This window comes from the organism of the source record quoted next, unplaced genomic scaffold (assembly GCF_019419815.1).
Source record: "Pyrus x bretschneideri cultivar Hongxiangsu unplaced genomic scaffold, Pyrus_bretschneideri_v1 Contig27, whole genome shotgun sequence".
NCBI lineage: Eukaryota > Viridiplantae > Streptophyta > Magnoliopsida > Rosales > Rosaceae > Pyrus > Pyrus x bretschneideri.
The window spans coordinates 670,371-694,431 of NW_025999579.1; the positions used below are offsets into that span (position 1 = coordinate 670,371).

Consider the following 24,061-nt stretch of genomic DNA (forward strand, 5'->3'; position numbering starts at 1 on the left):
TAAATTAAATAACAAAATATCAGAAAACAAACAAACCCATCTAAAATGTAATTTATAGGGAGAGAAAATAAAGAAAAATATTAAAAAATAAGAAATTTTAACAAAAAGTTATCCGTATTGTTTACTTTAACGAAAATTCACATTTTTATACTAAAAAGTCAATCTTAATACTATTTATTTTATTATTTTTGTTAAATCTTAAAATCTTCAAATTATTTTTATTAATTTTCTTTTAAAAACATCTAGTAAAAATAAAAGAAAAAGAAGAAGAAAAGCAAAAGACCAGAAAAAGCAAAGGGAAAAAGAGTAAATGACAGTTGACTACACCACCCATCAGGTCACCACTTCTCCTTCACTATCCTAACTATCACTGCATACAGCTAGGGTTTTGCTCTCTCTCCTTTCTTCCCTATTTTAGTATTTACCTCACAGCCTGTAGCCTGTACTCCCTCTCTCTCTCTTCTTTCTCTCTCCTAGGGAAACCAGAAGGCCAACAAAAAGGGCCAAAAAGAAACGAGGAAATGCAGCTCCCAAAACACACTTTCTCCTCTCTCTCTCTCCTCCTCTGAAACCCAAAAACCAGAACAATGTATGATCTTTGAAAACCCCAGAAATCCACACCCCCACCCAATTCACCAAAAACGCCATCTGGGGTTCCACCAAAATGCATTCCCAAACCCAATGGCTTTGCCTTTTCCTCTTCTCCCTGCTGCTTTTGCTCCCCATTGCAAAACCAGATCTGGCTTCTGACCGCGCCGCTCTACTGGCCCTGCGCTCCGCCGTCGGCGGCCGAACTCTGCTTTGGAATGTGAACCAGACCAGCCCATGTTCGTGGGCTGGCGTCAACTGTGAGGACAACCGTGTCACGGGGATTCGTCTTCCCGGCGTGGCTCTATCCGGCGTAATCCCGAGTGGCATTTTTGGAAATCTGACTAGTCTCCGCACTCTCAGTCTCCGTCTCAACGCTTTAAGGGGTCCTCTGCCGTCAGATCTCTCCGCCTGTGTTACTCTTCGTAACCTTTACTTGCAGGGGAACCTTTTCTCTGGCGAAATCCCGGAGTTTTTGTACAGTCTACACGACTTGGTCCGGCTGAACTTGGCGTCCAACAATTTTTCCGGCGAGATCTCACTGGGTTTCAACAATCTCACCCGCCTGAGGACTTTGTATCTTGAAAGCAACAAGCTTTCTGGAGCGATTCCTGAGCTGAAGCTTCCTAATCTCGACCAGTTTAATGTATCCAACAATTTGCTAAACGGGTCTGTTCCGAAGCAGTTGCAGTCTTACTCTTCAAGCTCGTTTCTGGGTAATTCGCTATGCGGGCTTCCGCTTGATGCTTGCCCTGGAGACGGCGGAGGAGATATAAACATGAATGACAACCACAAAGGGAGAAAGCTTTCAGGTGGTGCTATTGCCGGTATTGTGATCGGATCCGTGCTGTCTTTTTTCGTGATTGTCATGCTTTTGATCTTTTTCTGCCGAAAGAAGAAGAGCAAGAAGACGAGCTCCGTCGACATCGCCACCGTGAAGCACCCGGAAGTCGAGATTCCCGGCCGGAAGCTGCCCGCGGAGGCTGAAAATGTGGGATACGGAAATGGGTCTTCGGTGGCGGCTGCTGCGGCGGCGGCGATGGTGGGGAATGGGAAAAGTGAAGCCAATAGCGCGGTTGGTGCTAAAAAGCTGGTGTTTTTTGGCAATGGGGCGAGGGTGTTTGATCTGGAGGACTTGTTGAGAGCTTCGGCGGAGGTTTTGGGGAAGGGGACTTTCGGGACCGCGTACAAGGCGGTTCTGGAGGCTGGGACTGTGGTGGCCGTGAAGAGGCTGAGGGATGTGACAATTTCGGAGAGCGAGTTTAAAGAAAAGATTGAAGCTGTGGGAGTGAAGGATCATGAAAATTTGGTGCCTCTGAGGGCCTACTATTTCAGCAGAGATGAGAAGCTTCTTGTCTATGATTACATGCCTATGGGAAGCTTATCTGCACTTTTGCACGGTCAGTGTTTCTTCCTATTTGATTGCTTGCTTTATAGGTTGATACACACACACACGTATATATCTTTGTATATGTTGCTCTGCCATTTCAGTTATATTGTTGTTTCTTTATTTCTTTGCTGGAATTTTGATGATGATGGATATGATCTCTTCTGATGCATCATTAGTTTCTCCGAATCTGGATAAGATTAGAAATGTTAATGTGCTCTTTGAGTTGTCTCTGAGGATTTGTTATGCATAATTTTGCATCTCCACAGACTCCATGTTACTCATTTTTGTGCTTGTTTCCTCTCGTACGGTTGAAATCTATTAGTGATATATATATTCTTTGTAATTTCAGTTTTGTTAGTACTTTGTTTTGCATGATCCAAGTTATGCTATCAGCGTAGTCTTCGTATATGCAAATTAATCAGGAATTGCTGTTATTCCAAAACCATTATATAGATTTTTGGTTCAAATTCCCATCTTGCGTTCTATCTTGACACTACAGGAAACAAAGGAGCAGGCAGGACCCCATTGAATTGGGAAATCAGGTCCAGAATTGCCCTTGGAGCTGCCCGTGGAATTGAATACCTACACTCTCAAGGCCAAACTGTCTCGCATGGAAACATCAAGTCATCCAACATCCTGCTAACAAAGTCCTATGAAGCTCGGGTTTCTGACTTCGGCCTAGCACACCTTGTTGGTCCCTCATCCACTCCCAACCGAGTTTCTGGCTACCGGGCACCAGAGGTTACTGATCCTCGCAAGGTATCCCAAAAGGCCGATGTTTATAGCTTTGGGGTATTGCTCTTGGAGCTACTTACTGGGAAGCCCCCAACTCAAGCGCTCTTGAATGAGGAAGGAGTTGACCTCCCAAGGTGGGTTCAGTCCATAGTCAAAGAGGAGTGGACTTCAGAGGTTTTCGATGTTGAGCTCCTCAGGTACCAGAATGTCGAGGAGGAGATGGTTCAGCTCTTGCAACTTGCAATAGATTGTTCGGCTCAGTATCCTGACAAACGCCCTTCAATCTCCGAAGTGACAAGGCGCATTGAGGAGCTACGTCATTCTAGCTTGCGAGATGAGCAGCCCACGGTTGTCCGTGGTTTAGACGATGTGTCCTCTCGATGAGTTGAGTTGCTCAGGGCCGGCCCTTCGGCCATCTTCCCTCATGGATTTGCAGGGCAATTCCTTGCTTTGTTGTGTTAAATCTGGTGGTTTTGTTGTATGTTAAAAATCCAAGTCTTCCTCTCACTTTCCTTAGGAGCCAAATTATAATTTTTTTTTTTTTTTTTTCACCCAATTGTTCCCCATTGCACTAGTTTTTTTTTACTGCCCTTTTAGGTACACTTTTGGGGTGGATATCAGTTCCATTTGTTGTTGGTGGATGATGGTTTTATGTAATTATTACTTCACCTTTTGCCTTTGTCTTTTATTTGTTATCATTTATTACAACTATTTTAGCTACTTGAAATTAAGATGTTTTGGTTGCTTCATGTGTTGGTTGTCATGTCTTTTCATACTTTGGTGAAAGATTTATGAAATTAAGCAAACCTTTGTTAGTTATTGTTTCGCTCTCCATATTTCTCTTTCTCGTCACGTGGTCTAGTTACAAAAATCGCTGCACGTATGGGATGACACAACAATTTTGAATACAGGAAAGGCGGAAAGTAACACGATGCTTTGTGATGAAGACGAGGATGAAGAAAACTTTGTAATTTTGGATTCGGGAAAGACGGAAAGTAACATGATGCTTTTGTGATGGAGATGAGGATGAAGAAAACCTTGTAACAGTGTGTGATTAATCTGAAATATCATTACAATGACGTTTTAGTCGGGGTTTTGTGGTGATGATGAAGCTTGGTGGTGGACCAAACTAATGCGTGAAGTGGAGGAAGTGTGAAAAGAGAGGAGACAAGAGAGTGATGCGGTGGCCCTTGGTTGTGGTTAGATTTTGTTGGCATCCAAGGCCCTCTTTTCATTAAAAAGTGGTGCATAACAATTAACAAGCCTTCAATATATGAGAGTAAACAAAATTTTGGTTTTTCCAAAACATGGGATATTTTTGTCCTGGGCTTGTGCTGTCCTGTCCTGAAGCTTTTTTGGGTGTACTATGAATAATCTATACAGTTAAAACCTTTCGCTCTAATCCCAATTTTGACCAATTAATAACCTTTTTTTGGGATATTCCATATGATCTTTCCACGTATCAATTATTCATTACATACAAAAAAAAAAAAAGAAGTTATTTTTATTATAATTTGTATAATTCTTTTAATATAAATGAGATTCACATGTGTAAGTAAATCGTAATTTTGTTAGAACAATAACACAAATAGGTGATAAGTGTAACATTACTTCTACTTACATGCACTGATAATTTGAAACTAAATGTCTTTCATCGTCTACATCATGAAAATCGGCTTTTTCATAAATATGCAACATTATGTAAAAAAAATAACCACGCTTCTATTATGTCCTAGGTCAAAGAATAAATTTTTTTAATACACATCTGAAAAATCGAGGTGCTCCACTATTCTTTCAAAATTCATAAAAACGTACGACTCAATGGACGAAAAGCCCTCAAATTGGATTAGAACTTTTCCATAGAATAATGCTACACACACTCTTTTTTACAGTTCATACACTGTTATAAGTTGTCTTTTATTTCTCTTTAATTTATTTAGTCTGACAGCCAAAAAAATAAGAGGTGCATTAAAAGTACAAAATAATTTGTAAATAACACTACTCTTTCCTTAATGCTCATGCATTTTTCACCAAACGCTTGAATCGTTTGCAATGGATATTCTCCACATAAAAGTCAAAATTATTGTAATATATGTGGATGGTCCACATAAATAATTCGTTACTATTTATCCACAGAAAAATCAAATGGATTATTATTCATATGAGGAAATTACCATTCAACCAGGCTAGAGAGAAGAGAATAATGAAAGTTATTTTGTACTCATATTTTTTCAGATAATGAAAGAAAATACTATTGCTGCCCCAAGAACGTAGGCATACTTGCCGAACCTTGTAAATATTGTATCTTATTTACTTTATTCCACTGCACACCACTGCACACATACAACGCTCCGCATCTGTCGAAAAATTGAATAAAACAAGATACAGTGCGATTTGGAAGAGAGAGGATGTGTTTTCACATTGCCATGGGGAAGGAAAACCAAGAGACTAGTGACAAAAATCCTCAAGCTCAACCAGCACAGGGTATACTAATTAGGATACATCAAAGTCCTTAAGATACAAAAGACTACTCGGACCGTAAAATTGACGCCCCTGCGGCGGATAAGTTACCTATAAGAGCAAGGAGCACATACCGAACCAGTTTCGGCTTTTTGAGTTTTCTGAATTCTCCCATCTCTCCAGGTGCAAATTCATCACTCAAATTGCTCTCAACTGCTCACTGTAAACGAAAGAAAAAATGATCGATGATCATATGTACAAACAACGACGAGGTGATTAGGCCCCAAAAACAAGCCCAAATCATTTCGGTGGCAAAACCCTAATCCTGGGTTTTGAGACAACCAGGAGCAACCTGCTATGCGCTGGGATTCAATGACGGATCGTCCTTAAAACCCTTTGAAAGCAGATCATAGTTGATTGATGCAAGCTGGGAGAGATTCTGAACCATGATCATAAGAAAATAAAGTAAGATATGTCACGAAAAGGTGAAAAAAATGAACTAAATAATTAACAAAAATAGATCCATGCAAAGCAGTGGGAAAGCAACATCAGCATAAGATGACGGATGACAAGAGGAAACCAAAAATACATGGCATCCAAGACACTATTCATGAAGAACTCATGACTAATTACAGTATGAGCATCTTGAGTGGTCATTTTAGAGATGATAAAAGAAACGACAGCCTTGTAAGTTAAGAAATACCTTAAATGAGAAATTACTGAAAGAGTAATTGATAGAAGAGCCAGACTCGAACTCTGTCAGACCCCCACATTCATCACCCTGTCAATGAACGTCGCCCCAAGATCATGTCAGTGCTGCAAATTATATTGAAATACGGGCAATATAAAATATATTCTCATCAGTAGTTAAAAGCACTCGTTTCTTGAACTAATGTACCACTTCCTCATGACGGTTGCTCAAGCAACTGCTGCTGCCACTTAAGCTGTCAGAATCACTGGAATCATCCATGTCACTGGGTGGATATACATGTTGATCTGAAGGATTCCATGAGTAACGACTGGTGAAGTAACTGGTATCTAGAGCACTCTCTGAAGTGGGAACAAACGCAGCCTGCAAGAAATGAGAAGTCATAAGGGAGTGGTGCTAACCAACCCGAAGATGAAAAATCTGTGTCTTCATTTTTATGATTTATGAATATGCTGTATCACACACCTTTTGCCTGGCAAGCGTGTCCCAGTTGATATCTTTAAAGAATGGATGCTGCTTCACCTTTATCACAGATTGCAATTTTGTTAGTTTATCGAAGAAGTTTGAAAGATCATGCACTAAAATATAATGAATAAGAAGCAAATCTAACTAACAAATACCTCTGATGCACCTCTAGCTCCAAGTCTTTGATTAGGATCTTCTGTCAATAACCTGGAAACTAGTTGTATCAGCATTAACTAAACAAACATCACAACTACATGCTGTCACTAGACATCACATGTAAATATGCATGAATATGCATTTGCATGTTTGAACATAATGGACCTTTAAACTGGAACACAAATTCGAACAAGATCTAAGATCACTTTTCAATCCCACGCATTCAAAGAACAAATTAACAAATTAGATAAAAATTGTTATTCCATGTTTAGGCCTCCTTGCAAAATAAGAAGAGAGTTCCTGCAGACTGAAACCATGAGTAACGGGTTCATAACTTGCAGTAGAATTAAAGAAGTTCAAGAATGTTTACACAAGTATCTTAAAACTAGACCAAAACAGAGCGCCAATGCCCTTGATCTCAACACAAACTGACTAATGGTCAACTTCAATGAAGATGCTAACTTCAACAGAAACAAATATTTCCTCCTTAGCAAAGCAGTAACAAAACATATCTTTGAAAGCAATAAAATCGCATAAAAATCTTGGATGCTTCACTTACTGATCAATAAGATCCTGTGCTTCAGGACTCATCTCGCCAACCCCAGGCCAAGGAATATTACGGTTGAGAATATTATCAAATATAGTCTACAAGCAAAAGAAGAAAATGGTTAAAAAGAACAAACTGTGAAATCACAAACAATTTTTGTTGTAAACACCAAGCCTATGTATTATAACATATTTTAGATGCAATGTATTAACCTGAGGATGCTCAGCATTGAAAGGTGGAATTCCAACAATCAATTCAAATAAAATGACACCAACAGACCACCAATCTGCAGTTGCACCTGTGGACCATAGAACAGCAGCAAGTTGTTAACCTTACAACGGTTTAACCAATAAACAGAACAGAAAGCCGTTCGGCAAAAACACAAGAGCATAATGGCCACGCCCTTAAATACTTAAATAGTGATCAACCAAATAAGTGAACAGCATGTTTGGGGAAAAGCAGGGAAAACAAGAGCATTATGGTTGGGTGCCCTTAAGCTTCCATGAAAGACTAAAGAGTACCAATGAATAATGATTTAAACATTTTAGCCCATAGTTGAACATCGGGCTAATTAGTATTTCTTTCTTGATGTTGAAGCTTAATCTAAGGCTGAAAAGTTTAGAACAAGATAAAGGCAATAATAGCACCTTAAACTTAGAAAAGGCTATACGAACCATGTCCTGTTCCCAAAAGTATCTCTGGTGCCAAATAGTCAGGTGTACCGACTGCAGAACGTTTCTTTCGGCTTTCTCGCTGATGCTCAGAGAGAGATAATTCGGGTTCATCTTCCCCAAGAAGGGATGTGCTACTAACTGCTGGACCAGATAAATCATCAGTGCTGTTGATGAGACCAACCTTCGAAAGCCCAAAGTCTGTCAACTGCTCAGATGGAATACAAAAGGTTAAATTTGGGTGGACAAAGAAGTGAAAGCCATCTATAACCCCCATTCAACTGCTACACAAATATGAAAATTATTTCCAACCCACTAGGCACAAACTACTGAAATTATTTATTTAAGAAAGAAATAGATTGAGAGCAATCTTCGGATGTGCCTATGTGAGTGCTAGTGCTCTATTTTATGATGTGAAATAATTGAAATTTATACAAAACGTTTCATTTATCTTGAACAAAATATGCATCCAACTAAAGCTAAACCATGTAACTATCACGAGCTCTAGTAGAGATAGATTTTCAAATTTCACTATCCTGCTTCAACTGAAAAACTCAATGATATTAAAGGCACTATTATATTGACATTGAAACGCAACAAAACTAATAAGATAAATCTGTATGTACATGCCTTAACATGGCCGTCATGAGCAATTAACAAATTGTCAGGCTTCAAATCACGATGAACCACACGAAGTGAATGTAAATACTCTAAAGCAAGCACCTGCAAAATCAAAAATAGACAAACACGACCTCAGACTATGAACTTGCAAAGCGAAGCATGCAGCAAAATAGTTCTGAAGAAGTTGCAAGCCTATACCACTTCTGCTATATATACACGAGCAACCTCCTCGTCCAAGCAGCCTAAATTTCTCAACAATGAGTATAGATCTCCTCCATTCAAATACTCCATCACAAGATACAAGTTTTCACTACAAGTAAAAGAATAGAAGAAGCGAACCTGATACAGTTCAAATTTGTGTTAGAATGAAACAAAATGTTCTCAAGGCAAGGTAAAACGCTTTGCTAGAACACCTGCTCACCACAAAAGGATTGCGGACTGAAATCAAGATGTCACGTTCTGCTAAAATACTTTCAACAGCATTCTTCCGGATCATATCAGCCTTTTTAAGAACCTGTTACAAATGATACAAAATAAGAATGAGCAAATCCTCTTTATGCTCAATGATAGGGAAAAACCAAAACATTCTTTTCTTTGTTTTCAGGGTGTTTGTGGGGATGGAAACACTGAAATTTCATAGACTAGACAGGCTAGGTATGATCCAAAATATCATCATTTTCATACTTACGGTAGTTGTAATAAGTTTTAACCAAAAAAATTGTACGCAGCTTCCAAACAAAAATAGAATGTGGTTGAAAAACCACTAAATTGATGTATGCCAAAAGTTTCCACAGGTTCAAATTAAAAATAAAAATAGAGAAGAAGAGCTATCACAATAAAAGCACACAGAAGGCCGGCTATAACATGAATAAATCACCGAAAAAACTAAAAAAAGTAAAAACTCGGTAATGTACAGAAAATTATATCAGAGAAAAACAGGAAGCTTAATCAAACTAAAGGTGACATGGATCAATACAGTCAGCAAGAAATTACACGTCTAATTATGTGGTACCTTAATCGCAAAAAGATCCCCTGTTGTTCTCTTTTTAGCTAAGAAAACACGCCCAAATGCCCCACGGCTTATTGGCTTGATAATTTCAAAGTCATCTATAGATGTTCGGTCCTTGGAAAACTGTACAGGGCTTGTACGAACCACGTCATCTTCTAGTGGAGCTTCTTCATCAATTACGGTAGTTGCTAAATCAACCTTCTCATCATCCACTAACTCACAAAGCTGCAAATACTTCTCCCTAGAATATGAACATTACGACAATGTAAAATTGAACTTAAAAAGGAACTGAAAAGGTTACACGTAGTTCTGATGATTTCTTAATGAATTGTTTAATACCACATTTCAGGAGAAATGTAGATACCAAGAAAAATAGCAGCAAGTACCCACATTCAAGGTACATTAATGAACACTTTAGTTCAAGGCTTGAAGCTTGTTAAAACCAAGAAAAATAGCAGCAAGTACCCACCGAATCAGCTTCTCAACGCGTGCCCCAAATGTTTCCACGGTAAGTGCATCAAACTTTCTGCGGTCTATAACAACTCTCAAGTCTTCAAGACAAGACAGTAGATATGGCATAGAGCGATCATCATCCAAAGGCGTATTTGCTACGCACCGAGCAATATCAGAAAGTTCATTCATCTGCATCATCCAAAAGCAGTTAGCTTTGATAGAATGAAAAATAAGTCTTTGAGCAAAACAAATACTAAAATTAAATCAAATTCATGCAACTTTGAAAGTTTGAATAAAATATATATCCCACTTCACCGTGTGCAGACACTAATAATCTGCAGGTGGTGCACAGTATTTGAAGTGAAAATTTAAAGACTTGGAGAGGACAGCAAGATGTTTCCATTGCATTTTCAATTTGACAAAGATTATAGCTCAGGTTGTAAATTGATATTCAAATGCCGAACAATTGCATCACAAGCATGTGCTTGGGGAACTCCCAGAGCAAATAAGCATTTGTAAAATCAAATAGATTAATAAGATACCTGAGGAATATCGTCTTGCTCAGAGAAAGAAGCCTTGCCTGCAAGGAGCAAGTCAATCTGACTGGCCCTTGGTGTCAATAAGGGAGACCTAGGAGTCATGCTGCCTGCAGATGATGTTGTCATTCCTTGATCAGACTTTGGACCAAAACGAGTTCTACATGACATGGAAGGTAGACCTTTCAAGTCATCCATAAAAGCTGAATTATCAGCTTCAGGAAAACAATCGAGCATGTCCTCTGAGCCTCTGTGGGACCAGTCACTAAGTTTTGGAGATATAACGTCAGATTCTTCGGTCACACTTGAATTAGATGCTTTCGCAACGTCTGGACTACCTACACCATGCTGGATATCCTTTTGAGCAAAGGACTCCATCAGTTTTTCAAGGGTTTCAGAAATTCTGACAAGACGCTCATTCACACTTATACCCTTTGGATCACATCGATCAGCAATCGCACAAATTCTTGAATGGTCTTCCACATTTGCAGTTGGAACCTCCTCCTCACAGATGCGACATATTATAGAACTATCGTCAGATACATTCGGTTGATTTCCCCAACCCCAAGACGGTTTGTGCTGGTGCTTGGAAGAACGCTCATGAGAATCCTTGCCAGAAGGCTCAGGTAGCTTAACAGAAGTAGGATCAATGTCAAAAGTCCCTCGCTTGTTGTCTGAACCTTTCAAATGTTCAACCTTAGGATCACTCTGCTCCTTAAATTCAGTAGTTTCTTTCATGCTTTTCGCAACCGGAGATGGGAATTTCTTCCATGATGTCATCCGGTCCCTACTAGCAGGAGACTCCGAATTCTTAGGTGGTTGATCAACAGGAGGTGAGAACAAATTTCCCGGTAAAACATGGTCTCTCTTCCATTCCAAACCGTGTTGCTCCTGACTGTAAGATTTCCTAGCTGAAGCTGCTTTAGAAGCTTTTGCAACACTTACGTTCTTTGGATCCTTTGCCAAACTTGGCGGAATTCTTTTATCAGTGGAACGCAGAACTCTTGATTGACGAAGCTGGAAAACCTGTTCATCCTCGGCCAGTCCGGTTTCCTTATGGAATTGCAGCAACCTAGTACACCTTGTGAGTATGAAAAGCATTCGAGTGTGAAGCTGCTTCAGCACACCCGGAGGAAGTTCTTGACGTCTATCATCCAATTCCTGAACTATGCCTTCACACTGAAGCCAAAACTCTCCAGATGATGTCACTGCACAACTTCGTGCCAAAACCAGCAAATCCTCAAGAGTTTCCTGCAACTCTGGATGATTATCTGCATCTTTTTCAAGAATTCCAACTAAATCTGCTGCAAATATAGCCAGATCAGAATTCACTTCTTCCTTTGCTTTGTCAAACTTTGCCCTAATTGCAACCAAGATTTCCTGCATATCAGAAGCATGATTCCAAGCAGGTGAAATTTCCTAGTTCAAATTTAACTACTCATAAAAAGGTGATATAAGATGAAGACAAAAGTACCTCCAGGTTGTTCAAGCCTCGAGGCTTCCAAAATGGGAAAGGTCGTACACCTTTTGAATTCAGTTCATGGGAAAAACTTTTTATATCAGAAGGAAGCCTCTTCCTTGGAGCACTTGTTAAGCGGAGTATAGCTTGAAAACGGGGTGACTCGGACTCCTTGGGATTTTCACAATCATATGCAGTCTATTAAGGAAAAATATCAATCGCAAACACATCATGACAAGAAATAATAGAACAGGGAAACCATCAGAAATAAGTAAATAAATATGTGGAGACGTAAATAAAATAATTGTACCCGCACCTCTGGTGTACATACATCTGAACTTCTTAAACCTCCAGAGTGACCCCAAGATGATATGTTTCTCCCTGTTAAGGATGATGGAGGTATCAAAAGCCATTAGAGGGGAAAATACACCACACATCGTATAAAATATGAAAGTGTACCAAAAAATCCAGTAATTTGCATAAAAGACCAAAGGCATTCTAGTATCAACTCATGAAGCATGAGAAAAACTAACTACACGCCAACCGCACTTGTCGTCCATGTTTTCCTAAGCTTACACAAATTGATGGGTGGAGTACTACCTTAAACTAGATTCATGTAGTGATAGGGTACACCTGCCTGAACCGGAGCCTCATCCACTCATCACACCATTGCACACTCATCAAAAGATAAAGCTTTCACAGCTCCACAGATTATTCAAAATCAATGCCCTTCACAAACGTTAACCTTTAATAGTTTTGGTTGGAGTTCAAGTCATTTTTGTGGTAATGCCTACAGCCTACAAGAGTGATTTCGAAAACCATGTGACTCCCAAGTTCCCAACTCAATTCACGACCTAAAGGCTAAATCTTTAACGATAACCCAGTGCATACTGCATAAACTAAATTAGCACAACTTATAAAACTCCTGCATCGCATAATTGCTCGAAATCATACCATCTTCAGCCGACGATTCTCCCTTCCGTAACCGCGACGGCGCCACCCCGTTGGGGCTCTGGTCTCTCGAAGGCAAGCTACCGGTTGATGCAGCATCAGAATTGCTGCCATTATCACCCCAACTCCCACTTGTCACATTGTCATTGAACCCAATCCTACTCTGACTCGCAGCCTCCTTCTTCTTCCCCCCACCTCCCGACCCTAAACTCCGATCGCCGACCCCTGGCCTCGACAAATTACTCGAGCCCAGCGCTGACCCTTTGTCACCCCTAAACCCAAAAAAGCTCTCTTGAGGCAACGGCCCCGATCTCGTCTTTATCCTATTCAACCCCAGCGACGACGCCAGAATGGGAGACACCGAGGCCGCCGGCTCCGCAGCCCCCGATGCGGACGCAGACGACTTCTTCGGAGTCGCGCCAGTCGAGCTCGCGGACTTCGCCGGCGTCTTAAGCTGAGCTGGACTCTCTTTCCCCTTCACATCCTTCTTCTTTGACCCGTCTTTGACTAGACTCTGCCTACTGAATCCGCCGCCGCCTCTGGAACTGGTACTCGGGCCGGGCGAGTCGTCTTTGGATGCGGATTTAGGCTTCTTCTTATCGGATCGGATCGGGGAGTTGGAACCCAGAGATCGCGGGCTGTTATTCGACCCATCGGGGCTGTTGGAGGAGTCGGATTTCTTGGAGGAGAAGAACCTGCCCTTGAACACCATTGCTGTATATAGATTTCCTTTCTAGGGCTTGTGAAATATGCGCAGCCCTAGCGTGGAAGCATAGGGCTGCTTTTAGAGAGAGAAAGTGGAGGAGAGAGAGAGAAGCAGGAGTTGGTTGGAAGTTCGAGAAATGGATGTCGATGGTTTGAAAGTAGAGAGAGAAGGAGGGGCGAAGAAGAAAAGAGAGAAGAATGTGAGCCGAGTCGAGTGGCATGGATATAGCGCCTCCGCGTGTGATCATTTTTCCAAACCTTTGATTTCAAACACTGTTAAAACTTAAAACGTCAACAAGATATTTCCAATTTTCTATGTTTGAAATTTGTATTTCTAAAGTTGTAGATATAGAGGTTTGTGTTTTGGATGAACCGTTTGGGTAACGTTGAAATCATTTATTTTTGCATTTAATAATTTGGGTTTGAATCTCTTTAGGTTTTAAGTTTGTATCTCGCTTTTTAATGTTCTTGGACTAGTACTCGAAACAAAAAGAAAATAACACATATATCACAATGAAATGAAAGATGTGAGAGGGCAATGATCATATACATTTCATCATTTATGAAATTCGAATTTAAGACTTTTTACTTTAAGGCAGGGAAAACATCACATACTGTGGTATAAAGTTGTTACAAGTTGATATTATTTTATTTTTTCAACAAATGATATTTATTTATACTAAGAATATATGGTAAGCTTAGGGTTTAGTCTCATATTGAGCGAACTAGTAATAATATGATTCAAATTTGATTATTAAGAATTGAACCTAATCTGTCATTTATAAGTAAAGAAGAATATAACTAAATCATACTACAAGTAACTTTTAGTTGATATTAAGAATTAGTGAGAGGACAGTGATCCATAATGTCAACGTTGACCCATAGAAGCCGTCCCACGCTGCACTAGAAAGAGCAAAATAGTTGGGCCTGCCTTGCCTGCAAGGTGCTTAACTTTTGAGCCCATTTAACATCATAAAGCATAACAAAAGGCCATCACACAATGAGTTGGGTTAAATTTGCCAATTAGCAAACTGGATTCTGGGTAAAAGCCTCCTTCATTGCGGATGGGGTCCAAGACTTCGGAACAAAAGAAAATTGACTCCCAACTTTTTTTTTTTTTTTGTCAATAGCAATGTGTAAAATTTCTAGGCACAAGTTATATTATTTTGTAGGCTAATTATATTATTTTGTAGGCACATGTTGCATTGTAGTTGTATGGAAAAAGGATCCCCACCAGATCCTTTTCTAAGGATCCTAGGGATCCCATCATCGTGATCATGATTGTTCATCGTACATCGTGCGATCAGAAATAATTTCAAATTTTAAAATTTAAAATTAAATATAAATAATACCTAACAAAAACCGATCGCATGATATAAGATGAACAATTACGATCATGAGATCCCTTTAAAAAAGATCTGACAATGATCCTTTTCCGTAGTCGTATAGCAACAACAATATAAACTGTACCTTTAATCCATTTTTTTAAATTATTAATATACTAAAGGACTTGTTAGCGTCGATAACGAGCAGCTGCACTTATGTGTTGATATAGAGCAGATGTACCAAACTTACGCACTCGAACATAAATTTTATATTGTATAATTCCAATTCATTTATTGTAGAATATTTTATTTATTTATAATAATAAAAGTTGTTCGTAAGACTTCATTTTGTGCACACGATAACAAAAAGTATAGAATATTGTTGTTCACACATTCCAAATACCTTCTACATACTCTTATTAATTTATATTCATTAATTTTTTTCAATTCATTTAATTCGACAATCGAAATTGAAAAAAATGTGAAAAGTAAAAAAAAGTGCGTAAATAGTACCATCCAGAGTATAATGAACAAGCTCAATATAACTATTTTGAAATGTAAATATCTATAAACCAATTAAATATGTTGGTGAGCTCAAATGGGTATTTTTATAATGCAAGCAAGGACAATGCATTCCACAAGTCTATTTTAATATGCAATAATAAAAGCATTTGGATTTTGTTTCTCATGCCATCCACATGCTCACCTCCATATGTGCACTGCACATAGCGCAATAGAATAACAAGTAGTTAATTATTTTATTTACAAAGTGCGCCACACACTACGCCACGTTTTGAACCACAAGAAAGCAGTTATGAATTTTTTCCATTCTATTTCTATCCAATTTAATCTTCTATTCTCACATTCTCTATTTTGTTTTTCTTTTTTTATAAAAAAATTAATATAAAATGTTCAAGTGATTTAACTGTAATTATTCAAATAAGAAGGAAGAAAAAAAAAAAAGAGCGAATTCTATTTCCAAAAAAGACTGATTCACGAGAGGAGAAATGTTAAACAAAAAAGAAAAAAGAATTATCTTAAAAGTGAACTCTTTATTTTTTGTGACACAAATCATCCACATGCTCGCATGCAAAAACCCAACCTCATTAAAAAAGACAACACTCCCAACAAAAAATTAAAATTAAAATAAAACTTCCCTCCACGTGTCTCTCCAGAGTCACTCTTCGGTGCCGCACGTGATCTTCGACTGGTAACTCAAGGTCTCCGACCTGGAACCAACCGGTGGTGCGTCACACCACCCCACACAAAATTACAACCTTTACAAATCCGACGGTCCAGATACAACAATCTCCCACAATGGAAATGTGAGAGAGAGGAGGAGGAGCTATTGAGAGATTATACTACTAAGCTAGTCTTCCTCATCCACATGTGATATGTCCCTATCTTCCTCTCTATCGAAACAAGCAAGAATTTTGAGCTTTGGTTCTGAAAGTTCAGGCTTTTTTTTCCTGCTGGGGTTCTAAAGAATTCAAGAAAGTTAGCTTCTTTGTTGTTTTTGGTGGAATTTGGGTCTGAAATTTTTGTGGGTTTTTGAGCTGAAAGGTTGGAAACAATGGAGAGAGATTTTCTGGGTTTGAGCCCCAACAATGGTTGTGTGACTCTGAAAGAAGAAACCAATGATGAAGCCAAGAATTCAGGTTTCCTTTCAAGTATATTTTTTTTTTTTCAGTTTTGTTTTTAATTATTAATTGTATGTTATGGAGTTTTAATTAAATTGTTGAGTTACTTGTGTTGAATCTGTTTGGTTGCATGTGGAGCTTGGAAACTCATCTAAAGAATCTAATGTGCATTTTAGTTTCTTAATCCCACTTTCCTGATCAAAAGCATCCATCTTGCTGAGTAAAGATGAAATTCTTTCGACACTAGCGTTATCGGGGGAGGGTTTTGGGGGGGGGGGGGGGTGGTGTCTGATTTTTTGAACTCATGAGCTCAGGTGCAAGGATAAGCGCTCTTAACAGCTTGAGCTACAAATCTGTTGCGGTAAAGATAATATCGATTTAACTTGCTCAAAGCCGACTAGAGCAATGTGCTCTTCCCATCTGCACCAAGTTTGAATTCCCGTCCCACTAAATCTAGTGTAGAATATTGCTTGTATTAAAAATAAAAAAAAAAGTCGGATTTATGCATAAAAGGTAAATTCGGGCTCCTGAATGTAACTGTGTTGACTTGTGGATCAGTCAGTCTTATAGAAACTTTCGGTTTGCTTGCCGGTGGAGACTTGGTTATAAGAACGTGGTGTGGTTGTCTTTAGTTTTATACTCTTTCTTGCTAACATAATAAAATGTGCCCTTTGTTTTCTTCCATTTTTGATATGTTTCCTCCATATTTTAGTTTGTTGGGTTATGCAGGATTATTTTTTTTCGCTAACGAGCATATGAGATGTCATGTATTAAAGTAATGTGTCACGTTCGCTTGCATATTAGAAGAATTTTCGCATTGATCAAGGCTGTTAGGTGATACAGCATTTATACTAAAAAACTTATGCAAATGGGAAACATTTATTTTAAGTTTGTGAATGATGAGTTTTACAAGGCAATGTAATTGAATAGTTCTTTTTGATAACATGTACCTGATTGTGTTCTGAATTTTATATATATTGTTCTTAAATCTACTGTTGTGAATAGATACTGCATGTCTGGATGAAACCGAGATTTATAATAAAAATGTAGTAAATAAACATACCCGATATAAAGTATACCCATAATAATAATACCACAAAGCGTGCAGCGCAAATGTTCCAAAAGGAGGGTCATAAAATGTTGTAGCAGTTTGCTAGATCTTTAAGGTCTTTTATAGGAGCTTTCCAGTTCTTCAAGTTCATTGTTCGTTTCTCGCTTCCTCGTCTATTTAGAAAATAACGTATGTTGACAATGTGCGCATTGCATATGGCTGTATTCATATGATCATTTATAGTGATCTTTTTACTTAAAAGATTTGTTGTGTTAATATTATGTTCATCTCAGTTAGACAGCTGTGATTGACACTCATGTTGAGGTTTGTTTTTGTGCTCTCGGATATAAATACTGCATTCCAAGGGAAACATGTTTCTTGTTGGCATCTATTTACAGAGCCATATAACCTAAAACTTCCCATGTTGCTTATTTGTGAAGGATTTATTTGTCCAAACTATTATCCCGACATTCCATTTTTATTGATTTTGCAGCGGTACCTAGAAGTTCAGGGATGCAGTGGTCGTTTTCAAACAAGGTTTCTGCACTTCCGCAGTTCCTGTCTTTCAAGGCTCCTCAAGAAGATAGGCCAAGAAAAGCTGTTCATGATAATACATCTGCATTTATGACTATTTCAACTGCTGATGCTTTTCACTCCAGCCAGAAGTCGTTCTCTGGTGTAATTCAGGTATTTCTTCTCCTACCTTCTGAATCTTTTTCAACGTGGCCTCAGGTATTTAGGATTTGAGAACAATATTCTTACATGTCGGTTTACTGAACAAGTGAAATTTGATTCGTTGTTTTGATTTAAAGTTGCTTTATAGGCTTCTTTTTTGCACAAATTTTGTAGAAAAATTTTGTTCTTGATAAGCAAGCTGGAAACCACTGTGGAATGACAGTATATCCTATGCTGCAGTTTGATGCACATTCAGTTCATCACTCCCAGATCCCAATTACTTTGAGTTCTCCAGTTCTCCAATCCATTGCTCCTGTTGGGAATAATGGTTCTACCATAAAACTGCAACCACTTGGAGGAGTTCCAGTTTTGTCCCCTGTACCTGCTCATCCTTCTACAACCTCCGTAGTTGGTACCACCGATCTTAGGTACTTTAACAAAGACCATATTCTGACCACAGTTCTGCTTGTTAGCAAATGGAATTGTACAGCATATATTGAATCATAACTAGTTGGAAATTCGAGAAGCTAAGTTGAATTTCTTATGCAGGAACGCATCCCATTCTTCTGGGGCGCCTACTCAGTTAACCATCTTTTATGCTGGTTCTGTGAACGTTTATAATGATGTATCTCCTGAGAAGGTATCTTATATTTGAATATTTGGTTCTTTTGTACATAAGTTCTAGGTTATTTGTTATTAATTTCTTTATTTGTCTATTTAGGCCCAGGCTATTATGTTGCTGGCTGGAGATGGATCGTCTCCGACTCATTGTAAATCACCTTCTGTAGCTCAAGTGCATGCACCGACACCTGGGCCTTCACTAGGAGGTGATGGTTTTTTCAGGAACCAGTCCCATATTAAATGTTCAATCTCTGCACTTCCAAGCCCTCTTTCTGCAACTTCACATGGTAGTTCTCACGTTGGAGGAACATTTAATAGCACTAATGAATTAGCTATAGTGAAACCAGTAGGAACTTCAGCGTCTCCTATTGACCGCTCAGAGCCTTCTCCAGTAGTCAGTTCAGTGGGATCGGCTATGACGAACCTGATTCCAGCAGGTATAACTTTGTGGGTTTTGTTTTTGGTATGCTAGTGTTACGGTTATATCTGTGATATACAACGTCTTCTGTTCTTGTTTTGTCATTGAATTTGTTAAATATCAGCATGAACAATTCTTTGTTCCTGTGTTTGCAGTACCTGTGCCTCAAGCACGTAAAGCATCCTTGGCTCGGTTTTTTGAGAAGCGCAAGGAGAGGTAACTTTCAAGGGTTATTTTTCGGGAGTTTTAATGAAACACTCCCGGTAGTGTTCACTTTTAACGAAAAACCACATTTTTACCTTTTCCTGATACCATTCACTACCTCTTTATTTGTCATTTTTCATTAAAACTAAAGTTTTTTTTGAACATTTCATTAGTTTTCCTTTATTTTTCCCCTCTATACATGCTTACATTAGTTTATACAGAAACGAAATTACCATTCGTAGTTAATTTCCAAGTTTCAACACCCCATCACAATCAATATTTCCTGGAACCGCATAAACTCCATCTAGGTTAAAGTTAAACGCCTTTAATGTGAAACTGATACAGTTTTTTATCTCCTCCAGACTTGAGCACCATCCTTAACTTTTATCGACTGACATTGAACTTTGTGTATTTAGGATGACGAGTACAGCACCATACAATGTCAGCGGGAAATCTCCAGACCACAGCACGCCCAGATCACAAGGTTTGAGTTTCTCGTTCAACTCTTCCGGTTCTTGTCCTCCCCAAGCTACAAATTAGCGTTTTATGGTGGCGGTGTGCAGTCGAAAAGGGAAGAAGTAACAAAAGCTTCCAACTGGCATAGATCATTGTTTTAACAATCTCTTTTGTGCTTGTAGTTGTAAGATCATTTTTGGACCTGAAGGATTAGATAAATGTATGATAGATATATACATATATGGTATAAGTGTTCTGTTTTTTACCTTTCACTGTGCTGTAAAAATGTATTGTTTTACTTTCTGCATTGGAACTTGGAAGGCAAATTCTAGAGGCCATGTTTCTGTATTGATGTGTTGTACCAATTGACATTGATGAAATTGAAGCAAATATTTTTTTTCCTTCTAAAAATGCAAATTACAATTATAGGATAAATGGATGTATTTGACTTGAAATTCAAGTGGTTAGAAGGTATTTCGACACCTGAGGTTCTTTGTTCGATTTTCTTTGTCTCACGTGCTTTTCGGAAAGAAAAAAAAAAACACAATGATTACATGACCCAACTAGCAAACTTGTCGGGATTAAGTTTTAAACACTCAAACAAAGTCGTGTACATGAACTAGGTCAGTTGATTATAACAGTGTATCACTGTACGTGCCCCCCTTGCAATTGAGGTCAATCCCAATTTTTGAAAGTGATTTTCGCATGACTCTGTCTCTTCCAACTCTTTATTTTTCCGGTGATGCTATTCACACACTTATTTTTATCTTTTACACGTTTCTGTTAATTTCTTTTCTTTAATCATCTTCAAAGCATTTGATGAGACGATCAAAAATTGAAGGAAATGTTGGAGAAAAAAAAAATGAACATGTGAATTGCTCTGAAAAACCACTTGACAAAAGCCGAGAAGATCCGAACGCGGTAAAAATTGGAGGGTCGAGTAACGGTTAAGTCCATCACTACTAGTATAGTGCGCCCGCATCGAATCCCTATTTCAAAAATTCCTTCCACAAGCTTCAAGCGCTTTCGGCTTTCGACTTTTCTGGGAAGTGATTCCTCTGATTCGCGAGAGACAGAGAGAGAGACAGAGAGAGAGAAGTATGGATGCTGCAAAGGTAGAAGAACTGAAGGAGTTCATCAGCAAGTGCAAGTCAAACCCTTCAATTGTTCACACCCCTTCTCTCGCCTTCTTCAAGTCATATCTCCAAAGGCATCAACTTTGCTATCTTTGTATACGATTGTATAGAATTGTATGTTGATTGTATATAATTGTATGTGATTGGAATCTAATTCTTTGTTTTTGGCATGTGGGGTTTATTTGTTTGCAGCCTCGGCGCTTGGATTCCGCCGGTTCCGAAAATGGTGAGAGCTCTTATTTCTTCACAGTAACAGTAAAGCTTCAATCTTTATACAAATTTCAGTTTTTCTAGTTAGTATTCGTGTATCATATGTGTATATGCATGTTGGGAATTGTGGAATTACATAATTTAAGGTGTTCCGGGAATGCTGTGCTGCTGATCTGTCAAGAGTCCAACTTTTCCTCGTTTTGAAATTGTATAGGAGGTTTTCATTTTCTCAGAATTTCAAATTTCAGTAGGTTTTATGAGTGACGGGAATTACATTTCCCCTTGTGTTTTTTTGTAATAGTTTGGCACACGCAGGCGCCTAGGCACGCTTGATTAAACTTCCTAAGTACTTTGGTTGCATCCTGTTGTGGTTCGAGGAATCCTACTATGACCATGAAAAGTGACCGTGGATGTTTAAAGCCATTGGGTTGCGAAGATTTAAATGAACGCAATAGCAATTGGCTCAACGGCTCCTAACATCCATACGCTTGCTCACTTTTCTCATGCTTATAAGAGAATTTCTTGATGTGGTCCTCTTCAATGTTATTTATTTTTACGAATTATACCAGACAAAGAAATAACATGATTACCCATAATTCTACTTTGACAAATTCCCTAAAACTTCAAGCATTCTTTTTGTTGTTTGTGGGGTTGTATATTGTTGTAGTGTTGGTTCTGGTAACAGGATAAAGATGATGGTGACATGTCAGACACGAAACAACATTTTGATGCCAAACGTGATCCATCTGGGAATAATGATGATGATATTGTTGAATCTGATATCGAGTTGGATGTTACTGATGTTGTGGAGCCTGATAATGATCCTCCACAGAAGGTAAGGGTTATACCTCCGCGACCTGTTATACTTATATTTTAACACTCTAAATGATTCTTCCTTTAGAAGCTGTACTGGGTCTATTTTTCGTGTCCAGATGGGAGACCCGTCAATTGAAGTTACGGAAGAAATGCAGGATGCTGCACAATTACAAAAATCAAAAGCTATTGATGCTGTCTCTGAAGGCATGGCATCTTCTTGTTGTGAAACTGTAATTAGCATTTGTAGTTGAGATTTCTCGGCTTGTCTTTTCACTATCTTTTAATTGATTGTTTATTCTTTTCAGGTAAGCTGGACGAAGCCATAGATCATATAACAGAAGCCATAATGTTGAATCCAGCTTCAGCTATACTAAAAGCAACCAGAGGTAAATTGATTATTATTTTTTCTAAATTCAATTTTTTCTTTTGTTTAGTTGTGCTTATATCTTTTTCATGTCTTAGGCCGCCTTTTTTCGTATGTATCGTTCCCTTAGAAACCTGGTATCCTTGCTTTCAGCTAGTTTCTTTGTCAAATTGAATAAACCAAATGCGGCAATTCGTGATGCTAACACAGCTTTAGAGGTTGGTTGATGACCCTCACTGCACTTGTTCTTGTATCCACTGTACAAGAAGTTTGAATTTTTGTCAGTAGTGAATATTGACAAGCGACCTCTATATTTATGTTTTTTCAGATCAACCCTGACTCTGCAAAAGGATATAAAATAAGAGGAATGGCTAAGGCCATGTTGGGTCAATGGGAAGAAGCAGCGAGTGATCTGCATGTAGCATCAAAGTTAGATTATGATGAGGAGATTGGTTTGGTGCTTAAAAAGGTGATTTTCTTCATTCTAGAAGGAGAAGCTTTCAGCGAAACTGTTCCTGAACAATTTCGTTTTAATTTCAGGTTGAACCTAATGTCCACAAAATTGAAGAGCATCGCAGAAAATACAAACGCCCGAGTAAAGAAAGGGAGATAAAAAGTGCTGAACAGGAGAGGAAGCGGAAAGCTGAAGCTCAAGTGAGTACTTGTATTAGAGTTAATAACGCTTTTGTTAAGAAATATCACATCGCTTTTGTTAAGAAGCTGGCAGTATGTGTTTGCTCATTCATTCATTTTATGATCTGTGGGGCCTTGTGGAGGCTGGAGTCATTTTCCTTTCAATTCCCTGTGCCACTAAATAATGACCTCATATAAGGGATGGATATGGCTGACCCCACGATTTGGGACAAAGACAAAGACGATGGCGTAGTGATAGAGAACCTTCATACTATACTAAACTACAATTCTTTCAATTTCATGCAGGAACAAGATGCGTTGTCTGCTCTTAAGGATGGTATGACATTTGATTTCTTTTATTCGTACGCCATTTAGTAGTACATTAATGCGGGTATTTTTAAAGGTTCATGTCAACTTCATAACACCATTTGCAAGATATCATCTGTTTAATTTCGTTTCTTTCTTTCCTTAACTCATCTGGCTCATCCAATTTTCCTTGGGATTCTTTTAATGCATTTTTTTTGGTTTTGACAGGGGAAGTCATTGGTATACACTCAGCCAGAGAATTAGAGACAAAATTGAATGCTGCTTCAAAGATGTCGCGCCTGACAATCCTCTACTTCACAGCAACATGGTGTGGTCCTTGCCGCTTCATATCTCCTTTGTATACAAGCTTAGCTGGAAATTACAAAAAAGTCGTGTTTTTGAAAGTTGACATTGATGATGCAAGAGATGTGGCTGCAAACTGGAATATCAGCGGTGTTCCAGCCTTTTTCTTTGTAAGAAACGGTAAGGAGGTTGACAAGATGGTGGGGGCAGACAAAACTGCACTAGAAAGGAAGATTGCACAACATGCAGGCTCAGTCTGAGCTAATCCTCGCGCGATGCGCTTGGATTTTGGAATGGTACCCTCCTAAGTCATAAACTGAAAGAGATTTCCATCTGAGAAGATTGTTATATTTCGACAAAACTTGTGTCCTGAAAATAGTAATCTGTGTATTTTACTGGAAATAAAATGTTGCTTTCTCGCCCAGTCGGATTTTTTTTTACTGGAAGT

General features: G+C 38.6%; 4 protein-coding genes across 7 annotated transcripts; 3 read left to right on the top strand and 1 right to left on the bottom strand.

Moving 5' to 3' along the window:
* Positions 1 to 353: 353 nt before the first annotated feature.
* LOC103950557 (probable inactive receptor kinase At1g48480) lies at positions 354 to 3,386 on the top strand. Its single transcript, XM_009361782.3, has 2 exons — positions 354 to 1,988; positions 2,478 to 3,386. The coding sequence occupies exons 1-2, from the start codon at positions 665 to 667 to the stop codon at positions 3,095 to 3,097; spliced, it is 1,944 nt and encodes a 647-aa protein (XP_009360057.1). The 5' UTR covers positions 354 to 664; the 3' UTR covers positions 3,098 to 3,386.
* Positions 3,387 to 5,003: 1,617 nt separating this feature from the next.
* Positions 5,004 to 13,564, bottom strand: LOC103950559 (probable serine/threonine protein kinase IREH1). Of its 2 annotated transcripts, XM_048588066.1 has the most exons (18): positions 12,754 to 13,564; positions 12,116 to 12,180; positions 11,815 to 11,997; positions 10,347 to 11,720; positions 9,821 to 9,993; positions 9,355 to 9,592; positions 8,764 to 8,856; positions 8,541 to 8,681; positions 8,352 to 8,444; positions 7,725 to 7,929; positions 7,263 to 7,348; positions 7,063 to 7,148; positions 6,503 to 6,554; positions 6,348 to 6,404; positions 6,072 to 6,245; positions 5,877 to 5,954; positions 5,526 to 5,612; positions 5,004 to 5,393 (listed from the first exon to the last, which is right to left on the bottom strand). In XM_048588066.1, the coding sequence occupies exons 1-17, from the start codon at positions 13,460 to 13,462 to the stop codon at positions 5,529 to 5,531; spliced, it is 3,891 nt and encodes a 1,296-aa protein (XP_048444023.1). In that variant the 5' UTR covers positions 13,463 to 13,564; the 3' UTR covers positions 5,004 to 5,393; positions 5,526 to 5,528. The 2 variants fall into 2 exon arrangements, with proteins under 2 accessions (XP_048444023.1, XP_009360058.1); XM_009361783.3 differs by having other exon boundaries at positions 5,004 to 5,612.
* A 2,549-nt stretch (positions 13,565 to 16,113) lies between these two features.
* On the top strand, positions 16,114 to 20,245 carry LOC103950560 (protein TIFY 6B-like). 2 transcript variants are annotated; one of them, XM_009361784.2, is made up of 7 exons: positions 16,114 to 16,438; positions 17,965 to 18,158; positions 18,321 to 18,574; positions 18,696 to 18,786; positions 18,868 to 19,204; positions 19,341 to 19,401; positions 19,806 to 20,245. In XM_009361784.2, exons 1-7 carry the CDS (start codon positions 16,354 to 16,356, stop codon positions 19,927 to 19,929), a joined length of 1,146 nt encoding a protein of 381 aa, XP_009360059.2. In that variant the 5' UTR covers positions 16,114 to 16,353; the 3' UTR covers positions 19,930 to 20,245. The 2 variants fall into 2 exon arrangements, with proteins under 2 accessions (XP_009360059.2, XP_009360060.2); XM_009361785.3 differs by having other exon boundaries at positions 16,116 to 16,438; positions 18,387 to 18,574.
* A 564-nt stretch (positions 20,246 to 20,809) lies between these two features.
* On the top strand, positions 20,810 to 24,037 carry LOC103950561 (TPR repeat-containing thioredoxin TDX-like). Of its 2 annotated transcripts, none has more exons than XM_009361787.2 (10): positions 20,810 to 21,055; positions 21,174 to 21,207; positions 21,877 to 22,026; positions 22,124 to 22,211; positions 22,313 to 22,393; positions 22,525 to 22,589; positions 22,700 to 22,840; positions 22,912 to 23,025; positions 23,311 to 23,341; positions 23,539 to 24,037. In XM_009361787.2, the coding sequence occupies exons 1-10, from the start codon at positions 20,946 to 20,948 to the stop codon at positions 23,871 to 23,873; spliced, it is 1,149 nt and encodes a 382-aa protein (XP_009360062.1). In that variant the 5' UTR covers positions 20,810 to 20,945; the 3' UTR covers positions 23,874 to 24,037. The 2 variants fall into 2 exon arrangements, with proteins under 2 accessions (XP_009360062.1, XP_018503789.1); XM_018648273.2 differs by having other exon boundaries at positions 20,958 to 21,055; positions 21,859 to 22,026.
* Positions 24,038 to 24,061: the final 24 nt, after the last annotated feature.